The 17,007-nt window shown below is 44.2% G+C and overlaps 1 protein-coding gene across 3 annotated transcripts in view; it reads right to left on the bottom strand.

The window, feature by feature from the left end:
• Window positions 1–219: 219 nt before the first annotated feature.
• lars2 (leucyl-tRNA synthetase 2, mitochondrial) overlaps window positions 220–17,007 on the bottom strand; it is a 59,876-nt gene continuing 43,088 nt past the window's right edge. For 2 of the 3 annotated variants that reach the window (XM_015975925.3, XM_015975926.3), the window contains exons 13-21: window positions 15,309–15,407; window positions 7,450–7,587; window positions 7,275–7,378; window positions 6,808–6,987; window positions 5,232–5,401; window positions 4,468–4,545; window positions 4,276–4,387; window positions 3,619–3,746; window positions 220–550 (exon numbers count right to left, since the gene is read on the bottom strand). In XM_015975925.3, coding sequence (XP_015831411.3) covers window positions 371–550; window positions 3,619–3,746; window positions 4,276–4,387; window positions 4,468–4,545; window positions 5,232–5,401; window positions 6,808–6,987; window positions 7,275–7,378; window positions 7,450–7,587; window positions 15,309–15,407 — 1,189 coding nt within the window. In that variant the 3' untranslated portion in view covers window positions 220–370. The remainder of the gene's footprint in view (window positions 551–3,618; window positions 3,747–4,275; window positions 4,388–4,467; window positions 4,546–5,231; window positions 5,402–6,807; window positions 6,988–7,274; window positions 7,379–7,449; window positions 7,588–15,308; window positions 15,408–17,007) is intronic. The other variant, XM_070550784.1, reaches the window with a different exon arrangement.

The following is a 17,007-nucleotide window of genomic DNA, read 5'->3' as shown; positions in this document are numbered from 1 at the left end:
ATAACTGGGCTAACTCACAGAGCACAGGTCACAGGAGGGGAGGGATGTGTGAAGTTGCAGCCATATCTCCAGTTCAGGAGGGATGAGGGAATGTGAACGATGTCTGGAATCTCAAGTGGTGATCACGCTCGTGATCGACTGTCAAGAGTTTCTGATTAACTCAGTACTGACCTGAACTTCCCGAGTCTGACCTGGCAACAGAAACTAGAGACACACTGCTTGTTTGTTTGTTTTTTAATGAAAAATGTAAATAACAAGCCTTAAGATATATTTACAGTGAAGTTATGACTTTAAAAGGTCTACATCATTTGTTTTTGTGCCAAGTGTGCGTTTAAAAGGCAACAGCTGTAAAATAGTTACAGAAGAAATGTCACTCATCAACCAGGAAGTTGACCAGGGGGGTCCTGGGGGAGAGGATGACTCGCTTGATGCAGCGCTCACGCAAAAGCTTCTCTCCTACAGGGCTCTGCATCACCAGCTGCTGGACCTGACTGGGATCTTTGGACACCTGCAGGGGAACCTCCACCTTTCCACAGGCCTTGTTGTTTATCTGAGAACAGGAAACAGAGAGTGAGACTGGGAGGTTTTTCACAGTCAGTCAGTGGTTCCCAACCTTGTTTTCAGGAGGACCCCCTTCCTGTGTCCAAGCCAGGGCCCCCCAACACAACACAAAGACACAATTAACTCATTCACTGCCAATGTCGTCATTGGCATTTTTTTACTGTTTGAGCATCGGAACGAGCCCCCGCGCTGAGAGAACAAACATCTCAACCCTGAAGCCGATCTTCATCCGCATACGTCACACGTCACATGATCAAGAAGCAACACATCCACGTGTTTGGGGATCGTTTTGGGCCGTTCCTGTAAAAAAAGTGAGGCGCGAACCGGAAAAGCGTCTGCCGATCACAAATCGACAACGGATTATGAAAGAACGGGTAACGCTCTAAACACGCGGACTCTTCCTGATGCAAGAGGTGAGTCTCCTTTTTGTTTTGGTTGTTTTGGCATCAACATCATGCTAGCGCGCAACATTCTGTGACTCTTAAAAAAACAGTAAAAATGGTGAGAAACGCTGGCAGCGAAGGCCGTTAGTGATCAGGAAACGGCTAGCAGTGAATGAGTTAAAGGTGAATAATTACAAACTTCACGCAGACATGCAGAATTATGTTTCCTACAGAGCTTTGACTGTACCATTGGGTGTGTTATCTGAATTTTATAAATGTCATTTTTACACACATAATCTGGTAACCTCACAACATCAGCGCTGACAAAATTATGGTGGGGGGTCACGGACCCCAGATTGGGAACCACTGTAGTGGAATCACGGAGATCTCTTCCGTCAGCAAGGAGGCAGCGAAAACCGCTGCCACCTAGCAGTTGGAGTTTGAATTACACCACACAAGAGACATGCTGTAAATGTTTGCATGTTAATTCTCAATACAAAATCTATACACCGCTTTGGAATATTGATTCAGTATCATGACAAGAAATGTTGCAATATTTCAGTGCATCGATATTTTCTTACATCTCAACTGTGCAGGTTTCCTTTTAAATGATCTGACAAAGGTGCTGCCACATGAAGTTGTACCTCAACGTTCTCTCACCAAAACGAGTCCCAAAATAACGGCCACATGCACAGTGCACTCTTTTAAACACATAGTTAGTGGTAGGTACGGGAAGGGCACTCCGCCTTGTGTGTTTAGACGCAAGTGTATGCATGCACATGGTCGATGTGATCACGTCTCTGGATGTGGTTGCAAATTAATGGTGTGTGTGTGTGTGTGTGTGTGTGTGTGTGTGTGTGTGTGTGTGTGTGTGTGTGTGTGTGTGTGTGTTGCCACTCAGCTCAACCTTGGCCTCCCTCCCATTTCTGGGACAAACCCAAAACCGTGATTAAGGAAAAAAAAAAAAAAAGAGGCCATGAGGGAACCCACAACAGACGGCTCGGTCCAAAGGAAAACCGACCTCATTCAGGAGCACTTGGAGCTCAGAGATGTGAACTCTCCATTTATACTTGAGGGCCAGGTCGATTCATAGAGGACGCCGTCGACGAGGAGGACGTTTTAGAAATCCTCACTTTCTTGGTTCAAGGGACATGATGGGTTTACTTTAACATCAAGTGTTGTGGTTGTGGTAAGGGATTGAACCGTATCAAATGTCCAGTGTGTGCATGATTTTTTTTAAAACTGCATCAGAACTGATTTTCACGGTTCGTGGCGGGGGATGGGGTGCAGACATGAAAACTGACGGTTAACCCGCACTTCCTCAGAAAGCTGAGGAGGAACAACGTGGAGAGGAAGCAGCTGGTGGTGCTGCCACATTGCTAAATGTCGACGTGGTTCACTGCAGGTAAAAAGGTTCTGCAGGGATAACAAAAAGGCCATTTTGAATTTTTCGTATTCATTTTATTTGTAAAGCCCCTTCCCACCCCCAATCCAGGGGGCCCAAGGTGCTGAACGTAGTGCAGAGAAGCAGCACAATATAACAACTCTATAATAAAACACAGAGATAAAACAATTTAAAAACAAAAAAAGAGCCAAAAACAATAAAAATTGTGATCAAAAACATTAAAATGTGAATAGAAACAACTAAGAAACAGATCTAAAATGCAGCTTAAGCCTCGCTTTTAAAGCGGGCAGCGATGTGGACGGCTTGATTTCTTGTGGGAGTTGGTTCCAAAGCCGAGGACCCAGAACTGCAAAGGCACGATCACCCCTAGACTCACGCTTTGATCGCGGTACCACCAAACTGTATAATGAATTACTATGTCACCCATTTTGCACAGACTCCTGAGCAGCTGCTACCGAGCTGTGAGCTAACAGCTAGTCCAAACTCAGACAAGACAACAGAGAACTGCTGCCTTCACAAAACCACCCTGATCACGTAAGGCGTATTTTTGAGCGCTGCACCCCTGCAGACTTTATGCTCAGACATAACCACGCATTTAAAACTAGATGAGCATGAAATGCAAAAGCGACTGAAGTGTGAAGGTTTCTAAAATGACGTTTGCGTGGAGCAGCATGAAATTTTGGAGTAGATATATTTGCAAAATGTTAGGTTTTTGCACCCCCACACAAACTGACATGCAAATAAAAATGTGTGCATTTATGGATCTACTTGTAATTGTAAAATTGACAGTTTTAATTAAAACTGATTTTACGCTGGATATTCATTTTGAAAATCAACAGCAGAAACACAAACAACTTCAAAATACGTTAATGATTCACGATTTATTCCCTGCAAACACAATCTAATCCTAAACCTAACCTCAGTGTAAAACTAAACTTATCCCAACGTGTTTAGGCTGAAAGATTTACTGCCCAAGAACATCATGCATTTTAACCCCATTATACGACACACACACCCACAATGTGTGTGTGTGTGCAAACAGATCATGTCCCCACAATGTCTGCTCAACTTGATGTGACAACATCTTCTGTCAAACCGAGAGCTTTGAATGTTTTTGAGCTCACAGAAAAAACAAAACTACAGGAGTGAAAGAGTCATAATGACTCACATATAACACGGTCTCCATGTCACTGAGATTATTACTGCTTAAAGCTCTTCCAGGCTTGATGTGCTCACACGAAAGGTGTTGGGAAACGTCTGTGATCCTACCAGCACTGACAGCTCCACGACGTCAGGGACCTCCAGAAACTGGGGATCCACAATTGGCCAGGGCTGCTGAAGGACCTCTCCGCCCCGCAGGAGGAGGGGGCTGAGTGCGTTTGTCACTTGACGCAGACCTGAGGGAGACCAATGAGCAAAATCACCTGTCATACCGAGACACTGACACAGCTTGTGAACGTTTCACCCAAATGTGATTTGGAGCCAGAGTGATGGCTGCAGCTCCAGGAACGAGAGGTTAAACAGCCTCTACCCTCTGTTTTGACTCCCAGTTGCACCAGCGAGTGTACATCCTTCTGGAAGCTGAAGGGAAGGATGTGGGCTTCCTCTCCCCTGAGCAGTGTGTGTAAAATTACGGCAGGCCAACAAAAGCAAAAAGCCCGACGCGAGCAGCGTAGGTCACGTGTGTCGGTCCTGTTCTAGGAGCTACAAGCGTGAGCACAAACAAAACTTCCCCTCATCTGTCAGGGCCTCCTGACTCTGGATGTCAGCTGGATGGCATGCTTTCCCCAAACCTCAGAACTTCCTCTCACAAATGACACAAACGGGGAAAGTGGAGCACGGCGAGTGAATAAAAAAGGCATGCTGTCAGGCACCTGTACGCTGCATGTGAGCGCTGCTCATTAGGAAGGTTTAAATGTTACAAACCTGACCACAGTTCAGAGGCTAAGTGAGGAGCCATGGGTGCCACCATCATCACTAGAGCAGCTAGAGCTTCCTCAAAGTCCAAGCTGTGCTGCACCACTCTGACCGTTGCACTCTGCACACACAAAATGGTAAAAGCTCATGTCAGAAGCAATAATCTGGACGTTTTATTCAATGATGAGAAGTCACGCTTACACTCAGTGTGTTGGTGAGTCCCATCAGGCGAGAGATGGCTGCGTTGAAAAGAAAGTCTTCAGTGAAATGAGTCGTTACCTGAAAAAATCAACACAACACTTTCAGCTGCAAACAAAAACAAGCCGATAATAACTTTGGTGTTTTGATCATGTGCGGCAGCACACAGACTAGCGGTCAGCATTCCCATGCTTTGGGTTCTGGGAAGAGGAACTCCTTTGGGAAGGAGGAGGTTGATCAATGAGGTGTTTCAGTGGGACACATCAAAGGACATCTTGGGCTTTAAGGCCTTACAGCAAACAGCCCGCGGTCCTTTAAAAGCTCTGGTTCCAACGGGGGGGGGGAGACAATCTGACCTGGCAACCCAAGGAGGCTATTTATAAAGTGTGAAAGGAGATGGGGTGGATTTTCAATCAATTTCCATCTTCCTCTCCTGTTTCTCTGTACTCTGGGTTGTTTGGGTGGCGGCGGACGCTTCGACACATTGACGATGTTCCATCCAAATGCGTTTGCTCTCGTAGTGTACACTGTAACAAGCTGCCCTAAAAAAGTCACAAAACTGAGGAAAACTCATTTAAAGTGAAAAATTACAATATTTTAACAGATGAAGAACACAAAAATACATCACAGAAAAGAAACAAACTTTCTGTAAAAACCTGGGATTAACAGACCCCTGCTGGAAAGAAATCCTGTAAAGTCACTTTGGGGCACAAGAGAATCTCTCTCAAGAGATCAAAGCAAGTCAGCCGCATCTAAAGGGCACCCACCTCTTGGATCGCATAGTTCTTGTTTTGCCAAATCCTTCTGGCCTCTTCCAGCTCGTTCTTTTTCAGCAGGGCTGGGTTGGGGACATCGCCAAGCCGCCGTGCTTCTCTCAGCCTGGTCACCAGCTGCCACAGTCGAGACTGCCACCGCAGAACACCAGGAAGAGCATCCGCTGGGGAATAACAGAAATTCAGACATAATATGGCAAGTGTCGGATTTCTAGCTATGTTTTCAAATGGCCTGTATTTGATGTAGCGCCTTCTAGAGTCATGGAACCCCCCAAGGGGCTTTACAACACAATCAGTCATTCACCCATTCACACACTGGTGGGGATGAGCTACGATGTAGCCACAGCTGCCCTGGGGCGCGCTGACAGAGGCGAGGCTGCCGAGCACAGGCGCCACCGGTCCCTCCGACCACCACCAGCAGGCAACGTGGGTTAAGTGTCTTGCCCAAGGACACAACGACAGTGACAGACTGAGCGGGACTCGAACCTGCAACCTTCCGATTACGGGGAGAGCACTTAACTCCTGTGCCACCGTCGCCCCAAACATACAAGGGATGTTCCAACCCTATGTGAAATTTAGTCCGTAGCCATTTTCCCAAGTTAGATAAGTGGGAAAGCATTTCGATACCAGCCCAGTCATTGTCCTAATCTCACAGTATTTTCTTTAGCTTAGCATAAACAATGAAAGTGAATGGTAACAGATAGCATTTCGTATGAAAAAGTCATGAAGATTACTCGATAATGATCCAGATTTTTCTTGGAGACCTCAATAATCATTTTGACTGAATCATAAGTAAGATGAAGGAATTACAGGAGACAAGTTTGACTTGGGACTGCATGACGACAAAGCACCGCTGTGAGACGCTGCTGCAAGGCACAAGAACAGGACACAGCGGCCCAAAAACCCACTGCCTACTGTCGTCAGGGTGAAATGTTGCAAATGTATTACAGTAGACACGGAAGTGACGATGTCTGCCAGACGTGACGCCACAGCGTCGTGTCCTTGTGCCTTTCAGAGGAGGTTTACAGCAGTGCTAGTTGTTACCATTCACTTACACTGTTTATGCTAAGCTAAAGCTACTCCACATCGAGAGGAGCCAGTTGAGGTGGCTCAAGCATCTGGTCAGGATGCCTCCTGGACGCCTCCCTGGTGAGGTTTTCCAGGCAAGTCCACCCGGGAGGAGGTCTAAAGGTAGACCCAGGACACGGTGGAGGGACTATGTCTCTCACCTGGCCAGGGAACGCCTTGGGATTCCCCTGGAAGAGCTGGCCCAAGTGACTGGGGAGAGGGAAGTCTGGGCCTCTCGATTTGGGCTGCTGCCCCCGCGACCCGACTCCGGATAAGCGGAAGAAGATGGACGGATAAAGCTAACGGAATACTGCCAGATTAGGAGAACGACTGGGCTGGTTACAAAATGTTTTTTCCCACTTATTTAACTCTGGGGAATATGGCAACAGACTAAATTTCACGTTGAGGTGGAGAATCACTTTAAGGATTCCTTCTGTGGCATTTATTTAAAGACAACAATATTTTTAGCATCGTCTTAGTCTGTCGTAGGCTTTAGGCTCACTCTTGACATTCCAGAGGATGTCCTGTTCGGGAGGCGCAGCATACAGGATGTAGAGTCGGACCGTGTCCACGCCGTACTGCTGCACCACCTCCTGAGGGTCCAGACCGTTGTGTTTGGACTTGCTCATCTTCTCCCACGTCACCTCTATAGGGCCACCGCTCAGCGCCACCGGCTCCTCACCTGGGAGGAACAAACACGTTTGGGTCTTTGATGGTCAGGTAAAGATTTTAGGGGTAGAATCTTTTTTAGTTGGATCTTCTGAATAATTCTGTGTAATTTCATTTTTGTTTGGACCATTAAAAAACATTTTTAAAGTCAGAAAAAAACAACTCGTCTCCTTTTCATTAACTTTTTCTTCTGAAAAGAGGATTGGATCTTAGTGTCTCACAAACGATCCCAACTGTCCTCAGCCATCTGTTAAAATGTGTCACATTAACAAAAACATTGCAGGTCGAGTCAGTGCATACCTGTGAAGTCTACCTCCTCTCTCCTGATGTACTGGCCACTGTCTGCTAGTTTAAACGTCTGACCTTTTATCAGACCCTGGACCAGCAGTTTCCAAAATGGTTCCCTAAAAGAGAAATGCTCTGTAACGTGCACAAACCAAATCTGTAAATATAGTCCAAGAGTAGAATGATCTACCTGTGCGCAACAAGGCCTTGGTCCCTGCAGAAATGACTGAGGAAGCGCGCGTAATACAGGTGCATGACAGCGTGCTCCTTCCCACCGATGTAAACGTCCACGGGCAGCCAGTGATCAGCCAGGCGTCGCTCAAAGGGCCTGCAGAGAAAACGCGCTTTCATAAAACATTAGATTACATTTTATTTACAGTAAACTTGAGTAAAAGACAGAAAAGTCTTTTAGAGGAATATTTTATTTAATGAAAAAGTTTTATACAATACATGTTTGTGTGACAACTAAATATGAAAGACAACATATTAATCCAGTTATGTGCAAAAAGAAGGATCTTAAAAAGGCTATAACTTTACTTCAAACAACAATCACTTTACAAAAAAGATGTTCTCACCGATGACGGTGCTCAGAGGAAATGCAAAAACAAAAAACAACACAAGAGCTCGTTTTTAAACTACATGCCTCCGCTCGCAGGTTCCAACGTAGCGTTTATAGTGTAGCGTGGTTAATCTGCGTACTAGGATTTAACACTGTTTGCTTCAGTTTGGTTAGATCCTGAGAAAAGATCGGACATTAGCATATGAACTTATATTATGCACCAATATCCAGGATATTAATGCAATCGACAGAAGTTCATACACTAACTGTCTTGGTCTATATTTTAATCCAAAGATTGATGTTTAATTTAAGATAATTACATTTAATGGCAAAAGTTTTTTTATTGAATCAGAAGTTTAAAGGAATCTTTGCTTATTCAATAACCAAAATATACACCATTCTGTGTTTCATTTCAAAGAAGAGTCGGGTTCTTAAAAAGTTAAGAATTTATTACTAACATTTTTAAAAATGACAATTTGTAACAGGTTGATATTAAAACTTGTTATTCAACCAAACCTGTGTCTGGATGGAAAACTAAGGTGGAATGCGAGGTTTGGATGCGTGAATGAATCTCAGAAGGTTTCTTTCAGAGAGAGAAGCGTTCTGGGTGAAAAACGTTGTTTTGCAGCTAACTGATGTTTCTAGAGAGAACAGCATCAGACGCCCTCTGTCGGACAATATCTACCTCACCCAGTTCAGGAGACCCTCCTTGGATCCGAGATGTCAGGTGGAGAATTTCTTCCTCCGGGCACGAGGTTGGTAGAGGGACCTCTGTGCGTCTCAAATCGGTCCTGAGATGTCTCCGTGGGTCACACGACTGATGAAACTATTTGCGTCTCAAAATCAATAACTCTGAAGGAGTTTTGCGTCAGCTGGAAACAGGTGCGTCTGTTCGAAGCTATTCTATCGGCGTGACAGAATGCTTAGTAGAGGCTTGGGCGGCCGTCCCTCCTCCCCGGTATGGTTCAAGAACTCATGTTCAGCTGCGGAGATCTGGTTTGAACAAAACCTCAGAACACGCCCTCTCAGCGTCAGAAAGTTTGTTGTTATGGAGTAAAGACATGTGAGGTGGTTAAACTTTACCCTGGATTCACCCTCTGCATGAGGTGGTTAACGTGCAAATGACCTTCTGGTCTACTGAACACACATTACTGATTATCATAAATAATAATAATTATTATTATTACCCAAAGCATAATAAGTCATTCCAGTTAGTTATTGACAGCTAAAAAGAAGAATTACAGTTTTTTTTAAATAAATTCTAGAAAATAACAACGCCTTGTGAGTTACAGTTGATTAATTATGTCTATGCAAACGAGTTGAAAGCACGGTGGTGGAGAGGTGATGATTTGACCTTGCACTCAAAGAATCAACAACAAACTTCCACTTCATGCAAAAATATAAATCCAACAACAGACCCATAAATCAAGACATTCAACAGTAAATCCTCAGATTAACAATAAATTGTTAAAAAGCTGAAAGAATCTGTGGTCCGTTTAGGTGCGGATCAGAACCTGACTGATGTGCTGAAGTAAACAGGTGCCTACAAAAATCTTTGAGCTGAATGTGTTAAAAATATGGGTAAACATCGTGGGCGATATCGTCCTCTGCTGCCCGATAAACGCGCCACCAACATCGGCGTTTGCTCTGACGAAGGCGGCAGAGGACGCCGAAACACGTCGGCAAAGGTAAAAACAAACTCGTTTTGCTTTGTGTAGACTGAAGAATCCCAAATAAGGAATTGGGTAAAGCTGTTTCCACAGAAACATGATGGCTGATATATGAAGCTGTAGCGTCACAAGTCCACAGCCGGGTCATTTTGCCCTGGCTACGACTCTAACCTACAATATTTTCCCTCACAGGAGACTGAAAGCCTGACGCCCTGAAAGAGATAATAAAATCAAACAAAAACATTTTCTCCTACCAAGGTCCCTTTACAGAGAAATTCATTAAATGAACTCCTTGATTCACAGAAGAAAGATTTTAAAATTAAAGATAATCATTAAATAAGTTTGTTTATTGCCACTTATAATAATTATAAAACAATGAAATGTTTCATTAATATGTGCTTAATGATATATGTTAGCATGGTTACTTGACGAGGTCATCACCATTTGCACTCACACAAAAACAACGTAAAGTTAAGTGAACGCTTGACACATAGTTAAACTTTTGCCCAGTTCAGAGACTCCGGATCAAAGAGGGTGTGTCTCTGAGATTCTTGGTAACATTCCTCAAACTTGTCAACTTTTGGTTGGCTATTCAATCGTAAGATCGTTCCATTAAAACTAGAACACTCTGGTTCGTCTCGAGTTCGAGAGCGAGCTTCAGACCGGCCATCTGAGCAAAACCTCTTTAACCAGCAAAGATTTTGACACGTCGTCAAAATCTTTTTAAAACTTTTTCGCACCTGCGAAGCTGATAACAACAAGACAGTTTCCTGCAGAACAAAGCTGATATTATTCCTGAGACGCAAACTACTTCCAACTGTTGTTACCTGGAAGATGACCCTGGACTGACCTGGTCGTACGAGGAGTCAAGCCTGATTCATGCTTCTCCGTCTGCGTCAGTGCGGAGACACGCAACGTCCCTGCTGGCCTGCCAGAGAGCTCCGCAAGGACGGACGGAGTCAAGCTCTCTTTTCTAAACATCCGTCAGTCGAGACGGACAACGCAAGCTTGTGATTGGTCAGGACGCCGCTGTTGTCTACAGCGCCGCCATTGCGCCCTCAAAAACATAAAGCAGGGTATCTGCAGGTTTAAGGGAACCAAATTTAAGACTTTCTAAGACCTTTTTTAAGGCCACTTTGACCAAATTTAAGCAATTTTTAAAAATTAAGTTTAAGCTATAATTTCCAGCCATTGCCTGGAACCGGTGCTAACCACGTCGCAAACATGGGATTAGCCATCCAGTTACCATTAAACTTGCACTTCCCCATGATGCAAGTTCCCACTAGCTTAACCAGCTAATGTGCTCATCTAAAAACAGCCCCCTTTCACAACCAGCTGAATGTGTACGGTTCCGCTTACGCCAACGTCATACACAAAAAATGCTGAACTAGAAATTCGCAAAATTTTAATAGAAATAAAAGAATCTAGTTTATTGCGTCTTTGGTAATTTAAAACCTTTGGAAACCTTATTTAAGGATTATTTGTCATTTTTAAGGATTTTTAAGGTCTTAAATTTGGAAAAGCAAATTTAAGACTTTTTAAGACTTTTTAAGGACCTGCGGATACCCTGATAAAGAGAGCCGAGGATAACAAGCGGCAGACACGGAGAAGCTTGAAGAATACCTCGCGAAAGAACTCTAAAAACATGAACGTTTAATTCCCCCGTGACTGGAGGAGTGAAAAGATGCGCAGCAAGTGTTTTATTTGTGGACGGAAATGACAGGAAACGTGGGTTTAGAGGTGGCGAGCGCATGAAGAGGTGGAGGAGGATGAGAGACAAACTTCTCTGAGTTAAAAAGTCTCTTATTTACAAAAAACACAATATAAACACACGATCTTGGACCGATACATGACAGGATACCACAGAACAGCGTTACGCCCTCTGCTGTCCTGCCGGGGAATTGCTTTGCAACACTCTCCAGGAGACGGAGAAGTATGAGAGCAAAACGCTTCCGTCAATCCGTGCGTGTCTGTCCCTCGCGGAGCTGACGGAGAAGCATGAACCAGGCTTTAGTCTACGGACTCCGGTACCGAGGTCTCCGACCCCCTCCTGACATCTCAGATCCAAAAGGGCGTCTCCGTTTGGGTACGTAGAACACAGTGAGATTGCGTCTGAATGTGGTTTTGATAATAATCTATTTACATACCGTAGCTTAACTCAACCAAATTCTTTTACATCCAGAACTCAGCTTTCTGAGATACGGAGATTCTGACTACATTACATTCACACATGGGTTCTACATCACCTTTTAGTTCCATCCACGCACAGTATACGTTTCCCTAATGAATAAAAGAATCCTAGAATCCTCTGATTAAAACAAATAAAGACCAGGCAAGGTGATATTCTATATTTAAATAGAGTATCACAGCTTATTGGTCTCAAGTGGTGTTAATAATATAAAGAGCTCTTAAAGCAATTTACATAACCCAGCATACTATTTAGTAACACTACAAAGCGATGACTTCCAACCCAGATACTGAACAGTGAGGCGGACCTACAGCTGCTTCTGCATTTAGGTTTAGCTTCTATTAAAAAACTCACGAGTCGGTAACAGAAAACCTACCCACACCAACTCAAAAATAAATAAAAGATTTGTTTGTTTGTTTTCTTCCCAGTACTTCAGTTGGGGAAGTTTATGCAAATGTTATTGTTCAAATGTTGTAGAAGTATTTTACAACTCATGCACTGATTTCTCCATTTGTAATCAGTTGACTCCAAACAAATGAGTGCTGCTCTTAACTCCTAATGAAGAACCCTAGGAGGTTCAAATGGAGGTAACTGGACTTCTGCACCAGCTCCTGAGAGGTTTTACTTCTCCTGGCAAAGATCCTCAGATGAGAAGTCCGGGTGCCTTCGCTAGGATCACCACGACCCGGATGACTGAAAACCCTCCTGATTCCAACATTTCATATTTGGTGTTTGATTCTCATCACCGCTCATATTTGCATATGGATCATCTATAACTTAGTCCTCCTGGTGTTTTATGAAGTGTACTATATTTTAAATAAGCATGTTACTGAAATTTCTAAATAAAGTGACTTTGGTTTATTATAATATAAAGAAGGCTGCTGCTTGGGGAGTTTTACATTAGCTGCAGCTTAACAGCAGGGTTTTATGATGCTTCCTGTAGGGGGCAGCCGGATTCTGAGACACATAAACCGGGGAGGAGGCGAACAGAAGCATCATGAAACATCTCCTGTCACTCTGGTTTCACTCTCAGAGAAAATCCAGTTTCACGTGTTACAGTTAAACTGTGTATCTGAACCTCCACGGGTCAGCTGCGTGTTATTAGCTTCACTGCTCAGCTAATCAGCGGTAATGATGCTCTTTAAAGCAGACTGCTATCTTACAGCGTCTCCTTTAACACCAGTCATTAATCTCTGCCCTTCACCTTTCCTCCGAAACTGATGGGCTCTCCAGGTGATTGAACAAAAGAGAGAGGAACCTAAAAAAAACCTGTAGAAACCCATGAATGATTGACTGTTTGTTGGCATTGGGCCACACAACTTACAGCAAACACCACATTCTCATTTCCGTCTTCTTATTCGCTACTTTTCCCACATCTCTTACTCCTTTTCATCGTTTCTCTGCCATGTGTGAAAGGCTCAGGAGGCCAACTGAGATGCACAAATAGTGTAATTGCTTTTTCTGTTGCGTCGTAATCTGTCCAGCTCGCAAAAGCAAAGTCACTTCGTTTGAAATCAGCTCTACTGCTGGGTCAGGGCACTGGGAAATTAATCTCTTTTGTTAAGCTCTGGGTATCGCCAGCAGCCCAGCAGGTGACCGCCGAGGCACCATCATCTCTGATGGTAGACAGTGGAACTTAAAAGGGCGTGTGTGTGTGTGTGTGTGTGTGTGTGTGTGTGTGTGTGTGTGTGTGTGTGTGTGTGTGTGTGTGTTCGATGTGAGTAAATGACAAGTGATAAGCAATGAACCCAATCACAAGTTTAGAGACACGTTGTCAAACAGATTGGCTCCAGAATAAATGTGTTTGTAGAAGGAAAGTAAAGATCACATAAATGATGACACGAACGGATCTGCTAACGTGTTTAAACACAAACTGAAAGTAACATCTGTGCCATTAGAGATGAAACCATTCAAGTGGCTGAGAAAGATGATGCCTAAAGACCAGGATGTGAAGAAGTTAGCACCATCTAGCTTCATGCATCTGATAAAGTTAAAGAGACGGTTCAGATCTTTTGAAGCATAAATAACTAATATCTCACCTGCTGTACCTGCTTGAACAACCTCTGTTTGGAGAAACAGAGATTACATCCCACTGATTTGAAGAGTTAGTGTAATTAGCGCCAGTTCAAGGGTGGGTTAATGTTCCTTTAAAACAGCTGAAAATTGGACAGTTTCTTTTACAAAAACCTACGATGACGAAAATAGCAAAGCGTCTCCCACTTGCCTAAAAACATCTCGATGACCCTGGAGAGTTTTATAAAACTATTCTGCAGTGTTTGCGCTATCCCACATGTTCTAATCAATCAATCAATCAATCAATCAAGGCTTTATTTATATAGCGCCTTCATCACCCTCTACGGGAGGCCAAGGCGCTGAAGAACAAAATACAATCATGACAAAAGAGATTACAGAATTTAAAGCAAAGAATCAAAACTACATAAAAGTAAACCAACTTCATGTATGTTCAGGAAATTCTAAACAAAAAGTGGGTTTTCAGGCGACTCTTAAAGTCTGGCAAAAAAGTAGACTGCCTAACTGACAGTGGGAGCTGGTTCCAGAGTGACGGCGCTAGAAATGACGAAGCCCGGTCTCCACGAGTCCGACACCTAGTATGAGGGACAACTAACAGGCCCTGATCAGAGGAGCGCAGAGAGCGTGATGGGACGTATCGTTTCAGGAGCGCCGCTATGTAATGAGGGGCGCCTCCATGACAGAAATTTAAAACAAACACCAGAAGTTTCAAACGCAGCGGATAAAAGACTGGAAGCCAGTGTAGGGAGGCAGCACTGGACTGATGTGGTTCCCTTTCCTGGCTCCAGTGAGGAACCTGGCGACACTATTCTGCACCATCTGAAGACGATGAATTGATGAATGACCAAGCCCAGCATAAAGAGAGATGCAATAATCTAACCTGGAGATTGTAAAACTAACGATGTATTCCAGAACACCATCATCAAACCAGCAGACAGACATGGTGGAGGTAGTGTGATGGTCTGGGGCTGCTCTGTTGCTTCACAACCTGGACCACCTGCTGTAACTGATGGAAGCATGGATTCTGCTCTCCAGCTGAAGATCCTGTAGGAGAATGTCTGACCTTTGACCTTAACCAGGCTGTTGCTGGTGGAAACCTTCCAATATGGCTGAACTACAACAATTCCGTAAAGAGGAATGGGCCAAATATTTTAGTGGGATAAAACTGTGTAGATGTAGCACTTCCTGCACAGCCTGGAGTAATTCCAACAGGATTATCATTAATCCGTAATAACGTGATCTAAGCCTGATGTAAAACCGGGTTAGCATGAAGAGCTAGAACATTTTTGAGATTAGTTATTTTAAGATGGCAACAATCGACTTTATGTTTATTTATTTAGCTTTTGTCCAAAGCGACTTACAAGTGATAATGAAGCAGGTTACCCTTGAGGCTATCAACAAACACTAATCAGTCAATCCTAGGTTTGAAACTACCTCCTCAGACTAGTTAGCTGGTCAATCTAACCGGAACTAATCTCTGTTTCTCCAAACTGAGGTCACTCATAGCTTCCTGCTAAGATAATGTTTATTGCATTTCAACCGAATCCCAGTTTAACACATTGAAACTATCCCTTTAATTCTCACGAACAATCAACACACACCTGTTTGGGTTGTGAGGATCTGTGTATCTGAAGTAGTACCAGGCAGAGTCCACAAATGTGTCCATGGTGTCGGTCTCCCGCCTCGCTGGGCCTCGACATCTGAGAGACGAGAGAGGAGACGAACACAGAGATGGGAGAAGCGAGAACCAAATTAACGCGGGGTCAACAAATTAGAGCAGGGGAAGGATCTGCTCGAGAAAACATCGATGGCTGGGAGTAAAACAGGCTCCGTGCGTGCGTGCGTGCGTGCGTGTGTGTGTGTGCGTGCGTGCGGTGGGTCGTCATGTCCCTGCAGACTGGCACCAGAGAGCTGTTCCTGTGCCCTGACAAGCAGCCTGAGCTAACAGTGAACAAACTGGCAGGTCCAGCTTCTGATGGTGTGTTTGAGTTGGAAACGCCGCCTCGTAGCCGTTGTTTGAGCCAAACAGCACTTTGGTGAAGAACGCAAATCTGCCATCATGCAGGAGAGGACACAGACAAAGACACGGGAGGACTAAAGAAAAACAAAAATGTTGTTTAGAGAACATTTTCAAGGTTCAGACGTAAATCACCGGATGGAACAGCGAGAGCATCTGCCTCTTACGTTCACAGTGAGTCTCAACTGATTCAAAATCAAAGTTCCAGAAAGATAAACAGAAAACAGCTCCTAGCGTCTCCTCAGTCATCAGCTTTGTTTCTCCTGTAGTTTGTCTTTGTTCTTACCCTTTTAGTGCAAACTCACCAACAGACTCAACCAGGAGCAAAAATGCCCCAACCACCTTCCACAACGTGTATTTATTAAGGCTGTAATGATGAGGTAAGAGCTGAGGGTTGCTTAGCAACAAGGCTAAGGTGTAGCAAGGTTAATGTTTTGGAGGTCAGGTGTTGTTTGGTACCATGAAAACCCAGGAGCATAATAAAGTCCCATCCATCGTTAAAACAGGTGTATAAAAATGAAAGAAACTGTTACAGTGGAGGTTTCCTTTCTTGTGTTTATGATTGACAGCTCCAGGTTAGCCAACACACACACACGCACACACACGCGCACACACACACGGAAAGAAGTTGCTTCAGATTTGGTTGAATAATTAGTTTGTAGTGTTTTCCCCTCTAGCTTAGAGGATTATCCACAAGTGGTGTGTGTGTGCGTGCGTGTTGAGATGAAGCCAAAAAGAGTCAAAAGGCTCTCTAACAGATGCACAATTCATAAAGGTTCTCCTTTCTCAGGACAACAGTTCTCCATCTGTGTGTGTGTGTGTGTGTGTGTGTGTGTGTGTGTGTGTGTGTGTGTGTGTGTGTGTGTGTGTGTGTGTGTGTGTGTGTGTGTGTGTGTGTGTGTGTGTGTGTGTGTGTGTGTGTGTGTGTGTGTGTGTGTGTGTGTGTGTGTGTGTGTGTGTGTGTGTGTGTGTGTGTGTGTGTGTGTGTGTGTGTGTGTGTGTGTGTGTGTGTGTGTGTGTGTGTGTGTGTGTGTGTGTGTGTGTGTGTGTGTGTGTGTGTGTGTGTGTGTGTGTGTGTGTGTGTGTAACAGCTGACTAGTGTGTTTGAGTTGTGCAAACCAGGAGTTCCTCCCTTGTTTACCTACATAGATCTCTCACTCACTCACTCACTCACTCACTCACACACACACACACACGCACGCACACACACTCCTAATCAGGCCAGAGTGAAGCAGGGTTCAGTTGGCAGGCTAATTTCCAGAGCTGCAGAGATGAGACGAACA

This window comes from Nothobranchius furzeri, chromosome 5 (assembly GCF_043380555.1).
Source record: "Nothobranchius furzeri strain GRZ-AD chromosome 5, NfurGRZ-RIMD1, whole genome shotgun sequence".
NCBI classification, from domain to species: domain Eukaryota; kingdom Metazoa; phylum Chordata; class Actinopteri; order Cyprinodontiformes; family Nothobranchiidae; genus Nothobranchius; species Nothobranchius furzeri.
The sequence above is the reverse complement of the archived record's forward strand: the minus strand, read 5'-3'. Positions and strand labels throughout refer to the sequence as shown.